This window comes from Monodelphis domestica, chromosome 2, assembly GCF_027887165.1.
Source record: "Monodelphis domestica isolate mMonDom1 chromosome 2, mMonDom1.pri, whole genome shotgun sequence".
NCBI lineage: Eukaryota > Metazoa > Chordata > Mammalia > Didelphimorphia > Didelphidae > Monodelphis > Monodelphis domestica.
Genome location: NC_077228.1, coordinates 172,931,994 through 172,945,478, shown reverse-complemented (window position 1 = coordinate 172,945,478; position 13,485 = coordinate 172,931,994). Strand labels below are relative to the sequence as shown.

Here is a 13,485-nt window from a genome sequence, read left to right as displayed (position 1 = left end):
AATCTCTAGCCCAGTTCCGGGGAGGGATACAAGAGAGGACTTGGACTAATGCTCAATCCAGCAACTGGTATTCTAGTCTTTTCTCTTGGTCTCCTTGGCTGACTACCCTGATCACGGCCTTGGCAGGACCACTCCTCTTGATAGGATCCTGCCTAATCAAATGTCACTTATATTCATCAGCATCTGAAGGCTATTAAGCTTTTGATCTTAAGATCACATTATTCTCCTCTGACTGATGAGACAAGGGTTTGACTCCCCCAACTGAAAAAGGAGGGAATGAAGTAGCCCCCCAAAAGGCTAAAGATGGAAAAATTAAAAGGAGATAAAGCAGATAGGCCCCTGTTAGCATTTTTAGGGAACAGACCTGGCTTCCCTCCCCCAGGAGATCAAGCTGTTTATGCAGATAACAAACTAGTCTCTACTCAGCTTGGGGTGGTGGTGGCAGGAGACAAAGAGGAATTTCAGGAATATCAAAGGGTCAGCAAACTAACATTTGGCTATGTGAAGATAAACACTCCTGGGATAACAGGCCCCCTCATAAATCTAAGGGTTGCCTCCTCATCTCAGAACCCACATTCCTGTATTAAGGTTTGTTTTATTGTCAGATAAGAACCTGTAAAGTATATAAGCTATCCTATAATGTCAGTCTGATGCAGTTTTCCATTAGGGAATTCTATCCCAGCTGATAGATTCTTTATTTCTCTCTTTTATTAATAAATTATGGTTCCAATAATTGAAATTCTAGGTGTTTGAACTCATTTGTGAAGTGTATCACTTCAGCTTTCAATTTGGTATAGATATAATTTATTAAATTTAGGAAAGGTTCTTTTATTCCAATGATTTATAGTGTTTTATATAAAAACAGATGTTGGATTTTGTCAAAAGTCTTTTCAGCTTCTATTGACATAATCATGCTTTTTTGTTATTTATATTATTAACATGCTTTATTATATTTGTAGTCTTCTTTATGTTAAGCCTCAAATTTCTAATGTAGATAAAACCTCAACATCGTATACAATTAAATATGTTTTTGTAGTCTGTTTGCTAATATACTTTTTAAAATGTTTGTATCAATGTTTATCAGAGATATTGATTTATAATTTTCTCTGCTTTGTCTCTTCATAGTTTAGCTATCAAAACCATATTTGTATCATAGAAAGAAATGAAAAGAGAGACTTTTTCTTATTATTGCAAATGGTTTGTGTAATATTGGAATTATTCTTTGAATGTGTACTAGAATTCACTTGTAAATCCATCTAGTCTTGGAGTTTTTTCCTTTGGATGTTCACTTATGGCTTGTTCAATTTTTTGGCTGATATTGGGTTATTTAAATATTCTCCTCTTTTGGTTAATTTGATATTTTGTATTTCTGTGTCAATTTTATTTCTGGAAACCCCAAGTTTGCTCCTGTCCCTTGAGAACTTGCTTTGGGGGAAGTCCCAGACTGACCTAGTCTCTGACTAAATAATAAACCTTAAAGTATTTAAAGATCTCACTTTAGGTGGGACTAGTAGACATAATCAAATCTGAAGTACCCTTTTTTGTCTTAGAAGTTTCTCCCATAGGTGAGACCTCTCCCAGATAGATAACTCAGCCCCAGGCAGGAACCATCCTTTTGTATCCATTTTAAGACACTCTCTGATACCCCAGCCTCTGGCTACAGCCTCTTTCCCAAGTCTCCTTATAATCAGTCAGTATATGTTTTCTGTCCTTAATTCCCCAAAATGTATATAAGACCCCCATATTCTATTATTCTTTGGAAAAATCATCCTTGAAGATAGATTTTCTCCAAGATCCTGTGACCAGAATGACAGAGCTTTGGCTCTAGGTGGTATTAAGTGTAGACTCTGTGTGGTGGCCAAATATTGAGTACTATCTCTTGTCCTGATTGAAGATTTGGTCTTGCTGACTAGTGGTTCTGTTTTTCCAAGTTGACATAAGTAACAAGAATCTCTAAATCAATGGCCTTTTCTCAGTTCTTATCTCCCAGACACTGCAGTTTAGCACTTCCTCTCTCCTCAAAATACCTTTATTTATTCATGTATGTATGTATGTATGTATGTATGTATGTATGTATGTATATGTTGTATCAGCCCAATAGAAAGTAAATTCTTTAAGAGTAGGGTGATTTTTAGTTTTGACTTCCTAGTGCCTTGAAGATAAGTTACTTAATAATTATTGCATTAAATATTTAAATCTCTATCCAATTATTTGTGATACATAAGAATTATAAGGGTTGGTTAAAGGATATGAACAAACAGTTCTCAAAATAAGAAATTAAAGCTTTCAACAATCTTGTGAGAACATATTCCAAATCACTAATAATTGATGAAATTAAAATTCCAAGTTTCCTCAATGTACCCATCAACCTGGTCACTGAACTGTGTAAACCCTTTGACCTTCAATACTACAAGGTGTGAATCTTAAAAATTCTCAGATTTTACTTCAGAACATTTGGTTAAGACCATTCCCCATTTTAAACAATGAAGGGACTTAGTCAGGAATGTGTGAACTCTACTCCACCCATACTTAAGCATACTTTAGGGGAAGATAAAGTTGTAAACTCTTTACTGAACAATGAAAAAGTACTTAACTCATACTTATAGTAAAGCTAAAAAACCTTAAGCTGGGTATATTTTTAAATCTAATACAGAAAGGTGCTAAGTATCTATGAAAGTCAAATTAATCACTAAAAGGTCAGGCAACTTGCAAACTTGCAAGGGCAAAGAGGTGTGAACTTACTCAAAAGTTTAGTCTACTCAGGTGTGAATTAAGAATGGTCAGTCCTTTGGAAAATGTCTACTGTGATTGGTAGATGTGAGAACTTAGGGGAGGTGACATAGGAGAAAATTCTCTTTAAAAGGAGCTGTCTGAATCAGTTCAAGAGAATTCAGGAAGGAATTCAGCCCTGGAAGCTGAAGTGGAGCTCACGAACTAAACTGGTGGGTCTCTCTGAACCCTAGAATATTGCTTGGGACAAATCTTGTGGTGAGTGGATTAAATACTGACTGATCTCTCTCTTAGGGCTTCGGCCTAGGCTGGCCTGGGCTAGCCTAGCCCTTTTCTCATTGTTTCCTCTTACTCTCTCTCTCTCATTAATTCCTTATTTGTATTAATTAAAATCTCCATAAAAACCTAGCTGACTTGGGTATATTTCATATTTGGGAATTTTTCCCTGGCGACCACTTTATATTTGATTTAACTCAAGACAATGTCTTCAAACCATATTTCCGCGGTCACAAGTTTAAGGCAACCACTCTTTTATCTGACACAGTTTATGTTAAACACTACTTTATCTGTTACAAAGGTACAATCTTCCAAAGATCAAAAACGGAAGGAAAAGACCTATATGTAGAAAAAATATTCATAGAATCAATTTCTGTTGAAGCAGTTAACTGGAAACAAAATGAGTACCCATAAAATGGGGAATGGCTAAACAAATTATGTTATATAAACAAAATGAATATTGTTGCTACATAAGAAATGATGAAAGGGACAAATTCTGATGAAACTCTAAAGATCTGTTTGAACTGATGAAGAGTGAAGTGATCAGTACCAGAATACTGGTTGAGGTGGAATGAATGTATAATTCTTAGAGTAACATTTTGGCTTGTAACTTTAATATTTTAAGAGTAATAGTAGTAAGTTACCCCAATGGAAGTTAGTAAAGCTTCCCCATCACCCCTCCCATCCCTTCTCCCTACAGGACAAGATTATCCCACCCCCAACAAATACAAAGACCTCTTAATGCCCTTTACTCTGAGGGAAACAGTAATAATCTATGCCTTTAAAATGTTAATCCTCCTCGACTTCCGGGTAATCATGGCTGCAATCTAGACGCCACATGCTTCCTCTCCCCGGCACCGAACAAAATAGACTACATCAAAGGAGCATAAAAATCACCTTTGGAGGAACAGAAGGACTCCCCAGTACTCCCCAGTACACCACAGAGGTGAAGGTATGTGGGGTTTGAACATTTCCACACTATAATAAGAAGGAGGAAAAGCTTGCACAAAAACGTGAACTGAGCCGCCCTTCCCCCACCCCACCTCCCCAACCAAACCAGAGTGAGCTACTGGAGCACTCACTGGGACAGCGAGTGAGTGGGGAATGTCTCTGTCTGGGGGGGGCACTCCAGGGTCCTTGGGATCTGGGGACTGCCAGGAAAAAACGTCTCAGGTGGTTTCATGGGAGAATCCTGCGCTGAGCACAGGAGGCCCAGGGAGCCGTACTCGGGGCAGTTGCGCTGAGCATCTTGGCGGATCTAAACACCAGGGGCTGACCATGCACTGATTATCTGGGCAGAGCTGAACACCTGGGCAGTGTGGCTGTGATCAGGGGCCCAGCACTCTAAGAAACCTCGGAGGCTGGGAAGAACTAGTCTGAGGCAACCTAAATTCACAGAAAACCCGCCCATATCACCCAGACCCCAGACCAAAAAGGAAAGGGGAATAAAACCACCAAAGGGATGGCTCACATGGCCCAAAATCAAGCCTCCAGGAAGAAAGGGAAAAAGGTGACTATTGAAAACTTTTATGGTGGAAGTACCCAAGGAAAAGAAGAGAATGAGGATGAAATCCAAAAAAAATCAGAACATGCCTCCCAAAATGGAAAACTATCAACAAGCTCTGGAAGATCTCAAACAGGAACTTATCCAAAAGATGGAAACCTGGAAAGAAAAATGGGAGAAAGAGATCAGCAGTCTAACAGATAAGACTGCTCGATTGGAAAAAGAGCTCGAAACATCCAATAGAAGGGCAGACAAAGCTGAAAAGCAAAACCAGTCCCTAACGACCAGAATTAAGCAACTCGAAGAAAGTGAGATCATAAAACAGCAAGATCAATAAAGCAAATCCAAAAAATTAATGAATTAGAAGAAAACATAAAATATCTCACTGAAAAGGTCACAGACTTGGAAAACAGAGGAAGAAGAGACAACCTCCGAATTATTGGTCTCCCAGAAAAACCAGAGACAAACAATAAACTCAGTATTATTCTACAGGAGATTATAAAAGAAAATTGTCCACACGTTCTGGAGCAAGGGGGCAAAATAGAAATAGAAAGGGTTCATAGAACACCCTCTATACTAAATCCCCAAAAGACAACCCCTAGAAATGTAATTGCCAAATTCAAGAGCTTCCAAGAAAAGGAGAAAATCCTACAAGAAGCCAAGAAGAGGAGCTTCAGATATAAGGGGGCTCCCATAAGGATCACACACGACTTAGCGGCTAACACACCAAGAGACCGCAAAGCATGGAACACGATATTTAGAAAGGCAAGAGAGCTGGGTCTCCAACCAAGAATCAACTACCCAGCAAAACTGACTATATACTTCCAGGGGAAAGTATGGGCATTCAACAAAATAGAAGATTTCCAAGCATTTGCTAAGAAAAGACCAGAACTTAGTGGAAAATTGGATATCCAAGCACAGAAAGCAAGAGAAACATGAAAAGGTAAATATGAAAGAAAGGGAAAAGGAGATAAATCTCTCTTCTATAAGGACTACATTTACATCAAATTATATATATTAATATGTGGGGAAAATGCTTTGTGTAACTCTCAAAAATTGTATGCATCATAAGAGTAGTTAGAAGAAACATGCATAGGGAAAGATTGGGGCATTAAGAAGATTTGGGGAAAGTGGGGGCAAAGAAAGGAAAAGGGAGGGGGGGAACCGTCGATAACACTAAGATTTACTTCAAGAAATAGGGGGGGACTCAATAGAATAATCTTTCCCATATAAAGATACACATGGGAAGGGGAGGGGAAGAACTCTCATATGAGAAGGAGAGGAAGAGAGCGTGAAGTGGAATTACTTAAACCTTACTCTCAGTAAAATCAAATCTGAGAGGGAAGAACATCTAGATCCAGTGGGATCCTGAATTCTATCTTATCCATTAGGGCAAGAAAGAAAGGAAAATTAAGGAGGGAGAGGGAGTATAAAAAGAGAGGGAAGGAGAGGGGAGAGGGGAAGGGAGAATAAAAATGGAGGGGCTAGAAAGGGAAGCATCTCAAGGGAGGGAACTAGGGGGACTGACCTAAAGTAAATCACTGGTTCAAAAGGAGATAGCTAAAGAAGAAAGGTCAGAACTAGGGGAAGATATCAAAATGCCACCGAATCCACAAATGACAATCATAACTTTGAACGTGAATGGGATGAACTCACCCATAAAACGTAGACAAATAGCAGATTGGATTAGAACCCAAACCCCTACCATTTGTTGTCTTCAAGAAACACATATCAGGCGGGTTGACACTCACAAGGTTAGAATTAAAGGTTGGAGTCAGACCTTTTGGGCCTCAACTGATAGAAAGAAGGCAGGAGTTGCAATCATGATATCTGACAAAGCCAAAGCACAAATAGACCTGATCAAAAGGGATAGGGAAGGTAAATATATTCTGTTAAAAGGGAGTATAGACAATGAGGAAATATAACTAATCAACATGTATGCACCAAATGGTATAGCATCCAAATTTTTAATGGAGAAACTAGGAGAATTGAAGGAGGAAATAGACAGTAAAACCATATTAGTGGGAGACTTGAACCAACCACTATCAAATTTAGATAAATCAAACCAAAAAATAAACAAGAAAGAGGTAAAAGAGGTGAATGAAATCTTAGAAAAATTAGAGTTAATAGACATATGGAGAAAAATAAATAGGGACAAAAAGGAATACACCTTCTTTTCAGCACCACATGTCACATTCACAAAAATAGATCATACACTAGGTCACAGAAACATGGCACTCAAATGCAGAAAAGCAGAAGCAACCTTTTCAGATCACAAGGCAATAAAAATATTGATCCGTAAGGGTACATGGAGAGCCAAATCAAAAATTAATTGGAAATTAAATAATATGATACTCCAAAATCGGAGTTAAGTTAAAATAGTTAAGAGAAGAAATCATAGAAACAATTAATAATTTCGTTGAGGAAAATGACAAAGGCGAGACATCCTTTCAAACCTTATGGGATGCAGAGGAAAATTCATATCCCTGAGTGCATATGTTAACAAATTAGGGAGGACAGAGACCAAGGAATTGGAAATGCAAATCAAAAAACTTGAGAACGAACAAATTAAAAACCCCCAGAAGAAAACCAAACTAGAGATCCTAAAAATTAAGGGAGAAATTAATAAAATCGAAAGTGATATAACTATTAAGCTAATAAACAAGACAAGAAGCTGGTACTTTGAAAAAACAGACAAAATAGACAAAGTACTGGTCAATCTAATTAAAAAAAGGAAAGAAGAAAGGCAAATTAACAGCATCAAGGATGAAAAGGGGGATCTCACCTCCAATGAAGAGGAAATTAAGGCAATCATTAAAAACTACTTTGCCCAACTATATGGCAATAAATATACCAACCTAGGTGATATGGATGAATATTTACAAAAATATAAATTGCCTAGACTAACAAAAGAAGAAATAGATTTCTTAAATAATCCCATATCAGAAAAAGAAATCCAACAGGCCATCAAAGTACTTCCTAAGAAAAAATCCCCAGGGCCTGACGGATTCACCAGTGAATTCTATCAAACATTCAAAGAACAGCTAACTCCAATACTATACAAACTATTTGACATAATAAGCAAAGAGGGAGTTCTACCAAACTCCTTTTATGACACAAACATGGTACTAATTCCAAAGCCAGGCAGGTCAAAAACAGAGAAAGAAAATTATAGACCAATCTCCCTAATGAATATAGATGCAAAAATCTTAAATAGGATACTAGCAAAAAGACTCCAGGGTCATCCACCATGATCAAGTAGGATTTATACCAGGGATGCAGGGCTGGTTCAATATTAGGAAAACTATCCACATAATTGACCACATCAACAAGCAAACCAATAGGAACCACATGATTATCTCAATAGATGCAGAAAAAGCCTTTGATAAAATACAACACCCATTCCTACTAAAAACACTAGAAAGCATAGGAATAGAAGGGTCGTTCCTAAAAATAATAAACAGTATATATTTAAAACCATCAACTAATATCATCTGCAATGGGGATAAACTAAATCCATTCCCATTAAGATCAGGAGTGAAACAAGGATGCCCATTATCACCTCTATTATTTGACATTGTATTAGAAACACTAGCAGTAGCAATTAGAGAAGAAAAAGAAATTGAAGGCATTAAAATAGGCAAGGAGGAGACCAAATTATCGCTCTTTGCAGATGACATGATGGTCTACTTAAAGAATCCTAGAGATTCAACCAAAAAGCTAATCGAAATAATCAACAACTTTAGCAAAGTTGCAGGATACAAAATAAACCCACATAAGTCATCAGCATTTCTATATAATTCCAACACAGCTCAGTAGCAAGAACTAGAAAGAGAAATCCCATTCAAAATTACCTTAGACAAAATAAAATACTTAGGAATCTATCTCCCGAGACAAACACAGGAACTATATGAACACAACTACAAAACATTTTCCACACAACTAAAACTAGACTTGAACAATTGGAAGAACATTAACTACTCATGGGTAGGACGAGCCAATATAATAAAAATGACCATCCTACCCAAACTCATGTATCTATTTAGTGCCATACCCATGGAACTTCCAAAATTTTTTTTTACTGATTTAGAAAAAACCATAACAAAATTCATTTGGAAGAACAAAAGATCAAGGATATCCAGGGAAATAATGAAAAAAATACAAAGGAAGGAGTTCTTGCAGTCCCAGATCTCAGACTATATTATAAAGCAGTGGTCATCAAAACAATTTGGTACTGGCTAAGAGACAGAAAGGAGGATCAGTGGAATAGACTGGGGGTAAGCGACCTCAGCAAGACAGTATATGACAAACCCAAAGATCCCAGCTTTTGGGACAAAAATCCACTATTTCATAAAAACTGCTAGGAAAATTGGAGGACAGTGTGGGAAAGATTAGGTTTAGATCAACACCTCACACCCTACACCAAGATAAATTCAAAATGGGTGAATGACTTGAACATAAAGAAGGAAACTATAAGAAAATTAGGCGAACACAGAATAGCATACATGTCAGACCTTTGGGAAGGGAAAGACTTCAAAACCAAGCAAGACTTAGAAAGTGTTACAAAATGCAAAATAAATCATCTGGAATACATCAAATTAAAAAGTTTTTGTACAAACAAAACCAATGTAACCAAAATCAGAAGGGTAGCAACAAATTGGGAAACAATCTTCATAAAAACCTCTGACAAAGGTTTAATTACTCAAATTTACAAAGAACTAAATCAATTGTACAAAAAATCAAGCCATTCTCCAATTGATAAATGGGCAAGGGACATGAACAGGCAGTTCTCAGCCAAAGAAATCAAAACTATTAATAAGCACATGAAAAAGTGCTCTACATCTCATAACCAGAGAGATGCAAATCAAAACAACTCTGAGGTATCACCTCACACCTAGCAGATTGGCTAATATGACAGCTATGGAAAGTAATGAATGCTGGAGGGGATGTGGCAAAGTGGGGACACTAATTCATTGCTGGTGGAGTTGTGAATTGATCCAGCCATTCTGGAGGGCAATTTGGAACTATGCCCAAAGGGTGATAAAAGACTGTCTGCCCTTTGATCCAGCTATATAGTACTGCTGGGTTTGTACCCCAAAGAGATAATAAGGAAAAAGACTTGTACAAGAATATTCATAGCTGCACTCTTTGTGGTGGCCAAAAATTGGAAAACGAGGGGATGCCCATCAATTGGGGAATGGCTGAACAAATTGTGGTATATGTTGGTGATGAAATACTATTGTGCTAAAAGGAATATTAAAGTGGAGGAATTCCATGGAGACTGGAACAACCTCCAGGAAGTGATGCAGAGCGAAAGGAGCAGAACCAGGAAAACATTGTACACAGAGACTGATACATTGTGGTACAATTGAAGGTGATGGACTTCTCCATTAGTGGCAATGCAATGTCCCTGAACAATCTGCAGGGATCTAAAAAATACTATCCACAAGCAGAGGATAAACTGTGGGAGTAAAAATACCGATGAAAAGCAACTGCTTGACTACAGGGGTTGAGGGGATATGACTGAGGAGAGACTCTAAATGAACACTCTAATGCAAATACCAACAACAGGGAAATGGATTCGAGTCAAGAACACATGTGATAACCAGTGGAATCGTGCGTTGGCTACGGGAGAGGGAAAGGTGGTGGTAGGGGGGGCGGGGAGGAAAGGAAAATGATCTTTGTTTCCAGTGAGTAATGTTTGGAAATGACCAAATAAAATAATGTTTAAAATTAAAAAAATAAAATAATTCACTTATCAAAAAAAAATGTTAATCCTCCCAGGTTCTTACTCCATTCATTAAAAAGGAAAACTTGGTCTCCAAAAATGTTATGATCCCTTCAGGGAAGCTTGATTATATTAGGATTTTCCTATAAATAAGGGATTTCTCTCTTCCAATAAAGCACTGAATTTTAATGGATGGCTTTACTTTTGAAAAGTTGTTAAAAAGGGTACATCTTGCTATTCTAAGATCCCCTTAAATTTTCACTTCACACAATATGATAATGCTATAAAGGAAAACAACTTTGAAATATCTTAAAAACTCTAGACCAATTTAATAATTCCAGAAATGAGGAAGCATGTTTCCTGTCTCTTGAAAGAGAGGAGAAAATGGACTATAGGTACACATATTTTCAGACATATATTTCCAAATATGGCCAATATATAAAATAAGTTAGTTTTGCTCAACTATAGTTGTTATAAAGAAAGGCTTTGATTCTTTTTTTTTTTAGTGTGGGTAAATTATATAGGGAATAATGATAGTGATAGTAATACAAGAAAGAAAAGTATCAAAGAACATGTTGAACACAGTGGAGATTCATGATTTAATATAAAATTAGCTTTTTCTGTTTTTTTTTGTATATAGAACTGTTCATATGGATTGAGTTGTCAAATTCATAATAAAAAATAAAGGAAAAAGAAAAAACTTAAAAAGAAAAGAATTCCAATTATCTAGAAATGATGTTTTGCAAGGAGCAAAACACTAGAAACTTTCCTAAATATTTTCTTAAGAACAAGTTTGTGAATAATAAAATGAAAACAATAAAAGCCTGGAGGTGTCTCTGGGACTCACTCACCTGAATAGAACTCTCAGCTTCCATGTAGGCGATGGTGACAATGTCTTGTTCACTGCTATTGACCAGAAAATAACCAGATCCCTCCACAAGACTAAATATTTCCTTTAGGAAAAAAAAATCAAAGACAAAATTCTATCCCCTTTAGTTTACAAGGCATTAACGGGGAGAAGAAAATCTATATATATCATTCTAAAGAGGATATGGGTAAACAAATTAGGGTCATGTTACTTCACAGAGAGGATAATCACTATAATAAATTAAAAAACAAACTTTTGATATACTAATTGTCTTATTGATGTTTTGTTGTCAATATTTTAGAAGCTGTATTAATAACATTTTAGATTTAAGACCAAATCTGTACTACTTTCCTCTCTAATATGATTCAACTTAGTTATAACTGAGCAGCTCTCACCTTCACATCAGGGTGATTATATATTATGGCATTCTCAGGCACCACAGTCACATCCTCCACCAGGAGCAGTTCCACAGTGGCTGACCTGGGCAAATTGGAGAGTTCCTAGAAATTTAATAAGAATAACAGAAAGTTAAAAATAAACTTTTAACTTTTTTTCCTTTTTTTCCTTTTAACTTCCTCTAACCACCTCTCCCAAGTCAGAGAAATTATAGGTGTAAAAAACAAGAGGGACATAGTCTTTAGATATTTTATCTTGGTTAGGAAACAATCCTTAAAGTAAAAAGCCTCAATCACCAAACTTATTTAATTTGGATCTTGGTAACAAGAAATTTTGATAACTAAATTAATCAAGCCCCATTTAGAAATATTAAGGAATCTTTCATTCTCACGTACTTTTGGGCTACGTGGTTTAGAATAGCCTACAAAATCAACTCCAATGAGTACAGTTCCTTTGAGCTGGTGAACCTTCAGAATCTGGTGACCTAAAAACAAAACAAATAACTTCATAAAAAATAAACTGAATAATGGAGAAAGGTTAGAAGATAATTCTGCTGATTTTTTCTAAAGATTAAACAAATGACATTGTTTCTATAGAAGAATTTATTGTGAAAGAAAAGCAAATGGCTATTTCCTTGAGATATTCTCTAACTCATGCTGATTATTGTTGCCAAAATAAACTTCACATAATTTCACTTCCCTACACAAAAACTATGATTATCTATTCCCCACTGAATCAGTCCCAGATGTCAAAGTGACATGGGCATCGTACCCCCAGAAACTCAGGCAAACTATTATCAGGGAAACTCCTTTGCTCCCTTAAATCCTTGTGATGATTGTCCTCCTTTGATTGTCCTCTAGATTTAAGATGGATAGAGAGATATGCCTCCAGGCAGACTCCAGTCAGATGACCACCTCACCCCACCAAATGCCTGAGTGACTAGCACTCTAGTGTGAATATTAAAATACTCAGACTCTACTTCAGAAGATTTGATTAAGCTATTCCCCATTTTTAACAATGGAGGTACTTGATCAGGAATATATTGAGAACTTTTAAAATTACTCCACCCTACTCAGACAGTGCCTTAGTGGAAGATAAAGTTGCAAACTCCTGACTGAACAATGAAAAGTCCCTAACTCATTCTTATAGTAAAGCTAGAACCTTAAGCTAGGTCTATTTTTAGATCTAATACAAAAGGATGCTAAGTACCTATAAAGGCTAAATTAGTACCTAAAAGGTCAAGCAACTTACAAAAGGCAAGCTTAACAAAAAAGGTGTGAAGTACTCAGAGGATTTTATCTAACCAGAGAAGGTGAGAACAAAAGAAGATAAGAACTAGGAATTGGCAGTCCTGGGAAAAAAGTGTCTACTATGATTGGTAGATGTGAAAATTTAGGGGAGGTGACATAAGAGAAAATTTCTTTAAAAGGAGAAGGATTGAACTCAGTTGAGGAGTTCAGGAGTTCAGTGGAGGACTGGAGCTTGCCTGAGATGATCTTGTGGTGAGTGATAAAGACTGACTCACTCTCCCTTAGGCTCAGGCCTAGGCCATTTTGGCCTAGGCTCTTTCCTACTGCTTGGCTACTCTCTCTCTCTTCTTTCTCTCTCTCCTTCCCTTAATTCCTTCATTTATATTAATTGAAATCTCCATAAATCCCATCTGACTTGGGTATTTTCATATTAGGGAATTTCCCATAGCGACCACTTATTTTAGATTTTAAGTCAAAACACTAAAATTATCTTTACAGTTTGGCCAAAACCGTTATAGTTTGGCATTTACAGTTTTTAACATTCATAGTTTTGGCAACCACATTTTTGCGGTTACATTAGGTCATGTCCATACCATGACATAGCATCTGTTGTAAAGAGTATAAAATCCCCAGAACTGATGTTGTCTGGAGGACAGCCTTTCCATCCATGCTGTGCTCATGGGGGAACAGCTTTTCCATTCATGCTGTCCTCCCAAGGAACTGCTCCCCATCT

At 36.8% G+C, this 13,485-nt stretch overlaps 1 protein-coding gene across 6 annotated transcripts in view; it reads right to left on the bottom strand.

The window, feature by feature from the left end:
- NUP210L (nucleoporin 210 like) overlaps positions 1–13,485 on the bottom strand; it is a 162,755-nt gene that overhangs the window by 80,302 nt on the left and 68,968 nt on the right. For all 6 annotated transcript variants that reach the window (XR_462017.3, XR_008916302.1, XM_016430373.2 and 3 more), the window contains exons 18-20: positions 11,898–11,986; positions 11,502–11,606; positions 11,090–11,191 (exon numbers count right to left, since the gene is read on the bottom strand). Coding sequence is in view for 4 of the 6 variants with exons in the window: in XM_016430373.2 (XP_016285859.1) it covers positions 11,090–11,191; positions 11,502–11,606; positions 11,898–11,986 (296 nt within the window). In the remaining 2 variants the exon portion in view is untranslated. The remainder of the gene's footprint in view (positions 1–11,089; positions 11,192–11,501; positions 11,607–11,897; positions 11,987–13,485) is intronic.